Source organism: Vulpes vulpes, chromosome 2 (genome assembly GCF_048418805.1).
Source record: "Vulpes vulpes isolate BD-2025 chromosome 2, VulVul3, whole genome shotgun sequence".
Classification (NCBI taxonomy): Eukaryota; Metazoa; Chordata; class Mammalia; order Carnivora; family Canidae; genus Vulpes; species Vulpes vulpes.
The window spans coordinates 36701741-36711837 of record NC_132781.1 but is presented as its reverse complement, the minus strand read 5'-3'; the positions used below and the strand labels follow the sequence as shown (position 1 = coordinate 36711837).

The 10097-nt window shown below is 47.8% G+C and overlaps 1 protein-coding gene across 1 annotated transcript in view; it reads right to left on the bottom strand.

The window, feature by feature from the left end:
• Positions 1 to 1780: 1780 nt before the first annotated feature.
• AATF (apoptosis antagonizing transcription factor) overlaps positions 1781 to 10097 on the bottom strand; it is a 105018-nt gene continuing 96701 nt past the window's right edge. The window contains exon 12 of the mRNA XM_025996094.2: positions 1781 to 2147. Coding sequence (XP_025851879.2) covers positions 2084 to 2147 — 64 coding nt within the window. The 3' untranslated portion in view covers positions 1781 to 2083. The remainder of the gene's footprint in view (positions 2148 to 10097) is intronic.

The window sequence follows — 10097 nt, the reverse complement described above, 5'->3', positions numbered from 1 at the left end:
AGCGGAGACTTATTTTTATTTGTTCTTTCTACTTCTCTGTAGTTGTTAGTGTGAAATAACCTAAAGCAAGAAAGCAGCCTCTGTCCTCTGTCCTGAGGGGAGGGCGCGCCACTGAGCCGAGCCTTCAAGCTTCCTCGCTGTTCTGGTGGCTTAGGAGTGTCTGTGTGCAGTAGTCAGCTGGGCAAAAAGAAAATAAGCAAACTCCACACAAAAGGGAGGAATGCTTCAGTCAACACTGAAAAAGGGCCCTGGATGGAAACCCGTGATAACAGTTCTCACCTCATTTGAAAATCAGCATTAGCTACCAAAATGTAAAGTATTAGTTTTATTAAAATGCAAATCAATCAACTAATCTGTCTTTCTAGTAAGAGTTGAATTGCAGTATCCGTGTCAATTAAAATAGTTTCCAATTTATTCTTGGCTGGAAGGAGGGTGGTCTTCTGAATTTTAAAATGTAAGCCTCTCTTTCTGAAAATTCTCTGTTCTTTCTCCTCTCTCCTGACTTTAATTTTTTAATTAAACACGTTGGACTCCAAATATCTTGAAGTACCTGTTTAAATCTTTTTCTTCATCAGGTCAGGAGTGACTGTGACAAAGATTTGATCTCTTTAGGAAACAGAGGTTAGTGTCAAGCTCACCACAAGTTCAGTATTAATTACTTACTGCTATTTGAAGGAGCATGATTTGCACTCCTCCGGCTAGGTGGACAGGATTGGATGTTCTCTATTTTAAAAAGTGGTAATTTTGAAGGGAGTAAATTTGGGGGAAACTCTGTCCTCATTGATTGATTTTTTGGGTAGCTGGGACATGCTGAAAATGAAACATTTCCCCAACAGTCAGGCCCAAGAGGTAAGTACTGAGACAAGAGAAACAAATCACCACGTGCCAAGGTCCAATTAATGTGAGCTGGAAAAACCCTCCTCCCCCACCACTGTCTGCCCCATCCTGAGCTCAGAAGACACTCTGATGTTCACACTAAACTGTGACGTGGATTATGTGCAGGACTCACTTCATCTGGAGCCCAGCCGGTAGGCACTGTGCAGGGTGCTCAGACACCGACACTGCACGATACGTGGGATTCCCGGGCACCGAAATCTGTCATTTGGTTTTGACATTTCCAAACAGTATCAGAACCTGACGTTAACAAAAGCAACGAGTTATGCACCACAAGTACACACAGTTCCTAGAATGTGCATTTCTTCTCTAATTCCACAGTTCTACATAAAGATGTGGGTAAAGGAGCTGTGGGGTGGTCAGTTGAGAATGCCGGTACGCACACATTACTTATGCAAGATAATTTTCATTGCATATTGACCACAGCAGGCCAATAAATCCCCCTTATGGGGATTTAATTTCCAGCTTTTGACCTCTGGATGGAAAACAAGTGAATCATTTCCTCCTGCTAGATTTACACCAGAGCTAATCTCAATAAAGTGATTTGGCAATGTTGAGACTGGAAAAGGACCCTGGAAGAATCTATGGGGAAGAGGAAACAAAACAAAAAAGGTCAGGGATCTATTTGCAACAAATCAGCAAATGCCTCCAAGTTACAAAGTCTCCTGGGCAGAGTTTGTAGGTTTTTGGGGATTCCCTGCTCCTCGGAGCCATGATCCATCACCAAATGTAATCCAGCCAGCATCCTGGCTTCCGTGAACTTTTGTATTGTAGGAGGAGGCCGTTTGACTAGAAAGAAAGTGAAAGCTCTCCCAACAAACCTGTCACCCCAGAGCTCTAAAGCTGCCTTAGTCCATGCTGCTTAAGACATCACACGCAGTGGCAGTGGCTGTACCAACAACACCCTTTATTTGGGACAGCAAATGAACATGGGGTGCGGGTCCCTGGCAGGCTGCAGCATGGTGGACATGCACACTTGTTTCCAGGCTTCCTGGGATGTATTAGGCACATACTCTGAACCCCACACCTTTCTAGGACTTCCCAACTAGTCCAACGCTGTGTGCTGACACCTTCCTGCATTTGGGGCTGGGCAAGGGGCCACGTGGCGTGTCCATGTTTCTACATGTATACGTGTATCCGTGTGTCCGGAGGCCCTGCCTCAAGCCTGTAGCCAGAGCAGCAGGCGCGGTCAGTCCCTTGAGCCTTGATCAGGAGGGTGGAGCTGCCCAAAAAGAGATCGATACAACTCTGTCCTAGAAGACAAAGAAAACAAACTGGTAAACACACTAGTTACCTTTTCAAGGTTCAACAAGAACTGAGAAGACAGGAAATGTCCCATTCGGTTCAATGGCCAACACAGCCATGTAATTAAAAATGCACCCCACCCCCTTACTCACAAATACAAAGAAAGAACTGAGAAGCAGTCAATCAAATAGTAAAATATGTAAATAGTCCAGTGTGGCTGGATACCTGTCTTCCGGGAATGAGTTTTCTATAAGTTTGCCCTTTACAGACAGGCTCTTCAAGTAAGAAAACAAGATTGAATATTTTAATAGGATGTATGAGACCGCTGCACGACGAGGAGGATTCAATCAGACATGGGATGTAGGGGGATATGATTTAGTTTTCATACATTTTCTTGGACTCGGCAGTACTTGAAAAACAATGAAAATGACCCAGCAACAAGATTCCAATTACTATCACACATGCAGCCGTTTGGTGGGAGAACCAAGGTTCCTCCCCACTCTCCTGGCCCCTTTTATCTATTTTCAATCTAATAAATAATTTGATTGGCTAATTTATTTCTAGAGCTGGGCTTCAAAATTTAGAAAATGATAGTATGCCAGGCTCCTTGGGTCCCTGAAAATAAAGTATCCCTTCCAACCTCGGTTTTTGCTGTCAAATGTGACACACACACAAGCACCTGGCCAAAGTCCTCTATCAAGGCCTGGAAATCTAAGGGGTGGAGCAGGGTCCCTCCCGCCACTGGAGCTCCCAAACACTTTCCCCTGTGGACAGAGAGCAGGTTCTCCCTGCGGTGATCAGAGGAGCACAGTGACCCTCGGAGGAAACATAGCCGACCAAGGCAGGTGATCCACGGCTGCACTCTGTGTCAAGGTTGGGCCACCAACCCTCTTGGAGGGAGGCCAGGCACACAGGGCTACGGACATGTGCCAGCCAGGGAATGACCCCAGAAGAAAGCTGTGCCTGCTCTGTTTTATACTTTCAAGATCTAACCATAAAAGACAGCCTGCCACCCTGGCAAAGAAAATAGGCTTTTAAAAGTGTCATCGTCAGCAGGCCTGACTTTCCAAATAAAACACCAAACCACCCCCCTTTAAACAGCTATTTTGGTTTAACAAGACTCAATACAAAACCTTATTAGTCTGTTTGTGAAGTCATCCTGCTTGGTTGTGAGCAGGAACAGAGGTACTACCATTAGAAATTCCAGCAATAGGGCAGCCCTGGTGGCGCAGCGGTTTGGCGCCGCCTGCAGCCTGGGGTGTGATCCTGGAGACCCAGGATCGAGTCCCGCATCGGGCTCCCTGCATGGAGCCTGCTTCTCCCTCTGCCTCTGTCTCTGCCTCTCTCTCTCTGTGTCTATGAATAAATAAATAAAATCTTAAAAAAAAAAAAAAAGAAATTCCAGCAATAAAAATAGTGTATTAAAACTTCCAAAAAAAGGGAAAAATCCCAGGGATGCCTGGGTGGCTCAGTGGTTGAGTGTCTGCCTTTGGCTCAGGGCATGATCCTGGAGTCCTGGGATCAAGTCTCTCATCAGGCTCCCTGTATGGAGCCTGCTTCTCCCTCTGCCTGTGTCCCTGCCTCTCTGTGTCTTGAATGAATGAATGAATAAATAAAATCTTTTTTTTTTTTTAAAGATTTTATTCACTCATTCATGAGAGAACACAGAGAGAGAGAGAGTGAGGCAGAGACACAGGCAGAGGGAAAAGCAGGCTCCATGCAGGGAGCCCGATGCGGAACTCGATCCTGGGTCTCCAGGATCAGGCGTTGGACCGAAGGCGGCGCTAAACAGCTGAGCCACCGGGGCTGCCCAAAATCTTTTTTTTTTTTTTAAAGGAAAAATCATAAAGAAGAAATTGTAGTAGCCCAAAATGCAGCCTGACTCTATCATGCAGGGGACCACAGGGCAGGCAGAGGGATTTTACCCAAGAATCTGCCAGCAACCGCACTCTGGGTGATAGGGGATCAGTGGAGACTTACTGCTGTTTGAAGGCACATGGTTTGGACTCGCCTGAGTCCGACCAGCTCTGAGGCCTACAGACAGGGGCCACTGGGAGCTCTGCTCTGCCTTTTGTTTCTCAGCTTTGCACAGCTGCACACCCGCCCACCTGCCCGCCCGGGCTAGCCTTCGAGCACAGGCTGGATGGAAGGCGCTTCTGACCAGATGTGAATGAGGCAGGCAGCCTCACTTCTTCCAGAGGCAGCGGCTTCCAGATCACCAGCTCCATCACATAAAGGACAGAAGTGCCCAGCGCAGGCTCCCAGGGATCACACCGTGGCCTATTTGCCACATAGTACTAGAATCTTTAGTCATTTCAACACACAAACTGAAACAGCCCGGAGGGGAGAGCGGCCACAGCAGAAAGGACAGGATGGATTTAGGGCCGTGCGGGCTGATAAGTGGCCCAGCCATCCCACTGGCCCTGTCCCCGGCCCACGCAGACCCCATCACTGCCGCCCCAGCAACCCCAGGAAGCGCGGGGCCCAGGCAGCAGTTACTTGGCCGCAGCAGGGTTCACGTGTCAGCAGCGCAGAGTGAAATGCTGAAACCCATGTTTTCACAGAACATCATTTCACACTCAGGTGGACAAAGCTGACAAACATATGCAGCTGTTCGTGGCAGAGCAACCTGGAAGGCTGAGGGGTCTGGGATCTTCAAACAGTTTGAGAGACAGAGACTAAGAGTGAGAGATTATTCCAATCGAAAACCTCCTGTGTGATTGCAGCTCCGTGTCTCCCTCAGCCGCTGCCAGCATCCAGTGGCCACCTCTACCCTCCCAGCATCTCAACTTCCCCTGCTCCTCGAGGCCCCACCACCTGTTCCACTCTTACCATTGCTAACCACGAATCAGGTGGTGGCCTCAAACTGACTTCCCATTCCCTGCTCTACCCAGCTGTTTCAGACCCTGCCCCCCCCAGTAACATAATGAAGCACCCCCCGCCCCCCTTCAACCCCCCCCCCCCCCACCGAGGTTCTGTGCAGCAGGACATGACCCCCGGGCTGGGGAACACCCTGGCCGCTTGGGGTGTGTGCGGGCCAGGACCGGGCCCCGAGTATGTCTGAACATCTCCTGCGAGAATTTTACAGAGCCATGCAGCCCCCTTACATACAGAATTTTTCTCAATAAATAGTTACAAAGGACATAATTACCAGAATATTGTGAATACTAACTTTTGGAATAAAACTCTTACATTTCTTTTGTAATGCACCCAATGGAATGTATGTGCCATATTGTCTTGATACCCATCATCATTCATTTAAATAACACATAAACATACTCTTTAACTTGGAAATTTCACAGCATTCTCTCCTTTTTAAACTTGTATTTCCATTTGTTTTTTCCCTACAGATTTCTGTCCTAATTGTTTTATGCTTCAAAGTCTTTTATTGATCACCCTATTATACTTCTTGGCCACAAAAAGTATGTAAATTGACACTTTTTGAAATTTCAGAAGTTGAAACAAAAATGTTTTAATTTCTTGACACCATCAGGCCCTAAGTAATTAAAAAAGTACTTCCGGATTGTGTTATTATTACACATTTACTATTCTATTAAAACAATATATAGGACAACAGTACAATAAAACTATGTAAAATGGTCCTAGAACTGCATGTCTTCATGATATGGATGGGGCGTGTCATGGACCCGTGGTGAATGGTATTTATCGCCAGAATGCAAGAGCACTCAGTATCCAGTGTATTCCTGTCTGTTGGTTTTTGCAGACACAAGTGCAGAGAAACATTGTCACGTGAACAAGTAGATGGGGACAGGGGAGTTTTGTTACAGCAACATGACCTGATTCTTTTGATTCCTTCTGAATTATATGCCCCTTGCCCCAAATCATATAATGACCTACCACCAAAAACTGATTTTAATGATCTGCCAGCTGACAGTTCAATTAGGTTATCCTGCAATTTTGTTGAAAATAAAGACCTGGAACCCTTTGACTCACAGGGACTTATTACCCTCCATCCTCAATCCCTGCATCAGTACTGTGAGCTACGCTCTTGCTTGGTGCCCGGGGCTGGGAAACCTCCACATCGGAGAGAGGAGGGGCTTGGGTGGGCCGAGTAGCAGATGGGAGGACAACGGTGACAGGTGAGACCAGAGACCTGGTGCATTCTCCAGCCCAGGTGCATTCTCCAGCAGTCCCACTTGGGGAAAGAGTACACATCTGGAAATTGATGCTCCCAAAATGTGTATCTGCTTCCCCCTTGGGGAGTCTTGGCACACCCCAGAGTGAGGGCTCTGGGATGGGGAGCACTGCGTCATCCCCAGACCCACACAGGCATGTGGTGTGGGGCCAGTGCTGAGGGAAAGATAAGAGCATCTTCCAAGAAAAGGCACATGTCCACATCCCTTTCCCCATCCCAAGGAAAACAAAACTAAAAATAAAACTCAGTAATAAAGAGGCACCACGGGACAGCAGGTCAGACTGCCTTCTGCTGCACGGAACATTTTCCCTGCAGCCTCTTTCCTAACCGGGATTTAGCCATGCAGAGAAGCTCAACTATCAATCCTTCAGGTTAACCTTGTCTCCATCTGATTCTCTAGGGTAAGTGTATCGTTTAATACTTGAGGTCCCCTTAAGGCTATGCATAATGAACTTGGTTTAAAAAAAAACCATAATTCCTGCTCCCCATCACTTCAAGAATCAAGATTTGAACCACTGAGTTGAAATGCCTTCCCCCACACTCCCAGCCTCGATGGCCAGTGGGAATGTCCACTGTGGAAAATGTATTAATGTCCATATCATGCAGGAGAATAACCTACGGAGTAATTAACAAGACATGGACCTAAGGTAGAAGGTCGATAGCAGGGGCCCTTCCTTGAATTAAAATTTAACTTACCCTTTATTGCAACCTACAAAAGCAAGTAATGAGCACTAACATTTTTATTTCTTTTAAACTGTCATTTAGGCTGTAGAGGGGATAATTACCTATCTCTAGTGTAGTAAGGTTTTATAACCCTTAGTGAGGCATTTTCTAATTTAATATTTTTACTATATTATCATAAAACCTGTTTCTGGAAAAAAAATGATCATGGATTAGCGGCCATTTTCCATAAAGACAATGTGTGTGTGCACGTGTGTGTGTGTGTGTTAGGATTTGGCTTATTTATGACACGACTCTTCTGAGGAGACGCAAAGTACCGCAGCTGTGGGACAGTACAGTGTGATCACCTGAGTGGTGGGTGAGGCATGAGGTGGGGGCAGCATGCGTGTAAGACCGAGGCCCCAGATGTGTGCAGCCCAGGGCTTTTCCTTCAGTCTTCCATGTGGACTTCCCGCTGACCGCAACATACTCCAGGGTCTTCTATGCCGTGTGGGCAGTTGGCACAAAGGGGCACGGGAGACCCGCACATGATCTGCGTGGGGCACAGTTTGCTCAATTTGCTAGATCAGTAGCCTGCAGCATTGGGCTCCGGGAGGAACTGTGCTGGCTGTGCTCCAGAACGCTGCATCCCTCTGACTTGGGGCTGGAAACCCCAAGCTCTACCTATCTGGCCCTGTGGCCAGAGGCAGGCACAGAGAGGAAAGCAAGCAGCATGCCACTGCTCCCTGAAGAAATCTGCACAACTCCCCAAGCACGGTGTGTTCTCTGAGTGAGTCTGACATGCAGGAGTCCTGAGCCAGTCTTCCCAATGTGCCAGCAGAGACAATACTGCTGCTTTCCTGATTAAAATTATACACATAATTTGCCCTTGATTAATTTGAAATTGTTCATTTGTTGCCTCATGGTGTGTGTGTGTGTGTGGGGGGGCTCTTTCCAAAATACACAAGCCACATCCCAGAACATGTCATGACCCTTCCTTCGTTCCACCCTCTCCCTCTCCACACGCACCCCGAGGACCCCTGGGTGCACACAGAAGTGGCACAGCATCTGCTTCCGCTTCGTTCAAACCCTTGTGTGGCCATTTAAGGATAAAAGATGAGGAAGCACACAAAGGGAACAAGAGACAGAGGGTTCCAACCAGCACAATCCTGATCGAATCCGAATCCTGAGGGGTTGGTATAGGAGCAGCCGAACAGAAATTCACACTGACCGGCAGGGTGACGGGTGACAGACATGTGCTCAGGAAAATCACTGGTGATGTTTCGGATGTCTGCCTTTTTCCACATTTGTGTTCTGAGGACAACGTAATCACTAGAGCTGTGGAAGCTTATAAACACGATCAGATGTGGTCCCCGCCTCAAAATATAACACAGATGCATGATACATGCCCAACACCTGTCTGAATACCCATGTGAACTTCGACAGGCTTTGTGGTGGGCTGCCAGGATGTGCATGACAATAGCTGACGCAGGGTTGGGAAGGTGAACCAACCCAATACATGTGTCCAGGACAATCGGCCCACTCCATCAGGGGAGACATGGGAAGGTTCCTCCTAAGGCTCAGCCCAACCATGCCATTGTGTGACTGCCACCCACGGGCCCCTGACCGAGAGAGTGACAAAACCGATTGCTCTTCCCTACCCCAGCATTTTGACTATCTGAGGTTTTCTCCTAACTAAACTTGTTCTTTGCTAGGGGAAAAGAAACAGTTCCTCCATGCCGTGACGAGGCCTGGGGCTCTCCCGACGATGGTAAGGCCCTCCTGCCCTCCAGGCCAATCCTGACACGCCTGGTACAGACTGGTTGGTCCCAACCGGGCAGGACAGGGCTTTACTCCCTCCTCCGTTCTCAGCCCGCACTTCCCCTGCCTTCATGGAGCTTCAGTTCTCTTCCCAATAGTGATCGAACAAGGTATCTTGTCAATGATTACTTGACACATACCAATGACACCAAATAAAGGGATCCTCCAGACCCTGACCCTCTAAATGCTTTGTGCTCAGCTCCCTAAAACATGAGACACAAAATGGTACCTTCCTTTCATCTTTTATTACTCCTGCTTCCTCCAACCCAAATCCATTCTATTCTGTATCAATGACTTTACAGGTGAGAGAAATGTGTTGGAGACATGCTTCTGTGACCTAACAGGGGAAATATATTTTTCCAAATGGCAAGCAACTGCTCCAGGCTCTTCAGGGGCTGTGGTGGAGGGTAAACCCTAGCACATCACAGCAATAGTATCAGAGGCTGAGGTTCGTGTTGGAACCCATCTCTCTGAGACTGGACTGTTGAGGACGCAAGCCAACGAAGACACACATGCAGCTCGTATAAGGAGACAGGACAACATACAGAAATTATGACAGTAGAAAACTTAGGATTCCTCAATGTAGCCAGAAGGTCAGCACTTAACTCACCCTCACTCTCCTCCCAACATCCCCCAGCAATGAAAAGTCAATCACAGGCTCCCTTCTTGAAATCTCATCACAGTTCCATAGCAAAACCCGACACCCCCCGCCTCCAAGAGATGAGATAAAAAGAAAAGGAAGCAACCTCATTTCTTGACAGAATCAAGCAGCAAAGTAGCAGGCAGGACTCCGAGGATGCCCACATCCATCACTAATTACCTGAATCTGGAGACAAGGCAGGTCTCCCAGCAGCCGCCCGAGTAGGCCACGAGGTGGCAGTGCACGACGTGGTTGTAAGGACTCGGTCAGTGGCATGGCTCCCAGCAAACTGCGCCCATAAATTACCTAGTGTGTCTGTTCTCATCGCCATCCTCCCCATGCTTGAAGGAGACTCTAGAAGGTCTGTTCCAAGTCGCTCTTTTGGTCGGGTCAGAACTAGGTCCTTCAAACCTCTGCTGATGCTTTTAGCCCTGCAGCTTTAAATTACAGACGGTGACATGTGGCCTCTGGCCTGTCTCCTAAAGATCAGACAGATTTATAAATGTTCAAGAGGAGCAGGTTGAGGTCCCAAACAAAGGAACTGAGAGGCTTGGAAAAGGAAGGAGAGGGCAGAGGGCCAGGGAGGCACAGAGCGAGGGTCGAAGCTGCACTGGGCTCCTCACTTGGGCTCCTTCCTGGGTTCCCTAGTCAGCTATGTTCACTTCACTTGAACAAAGGGAG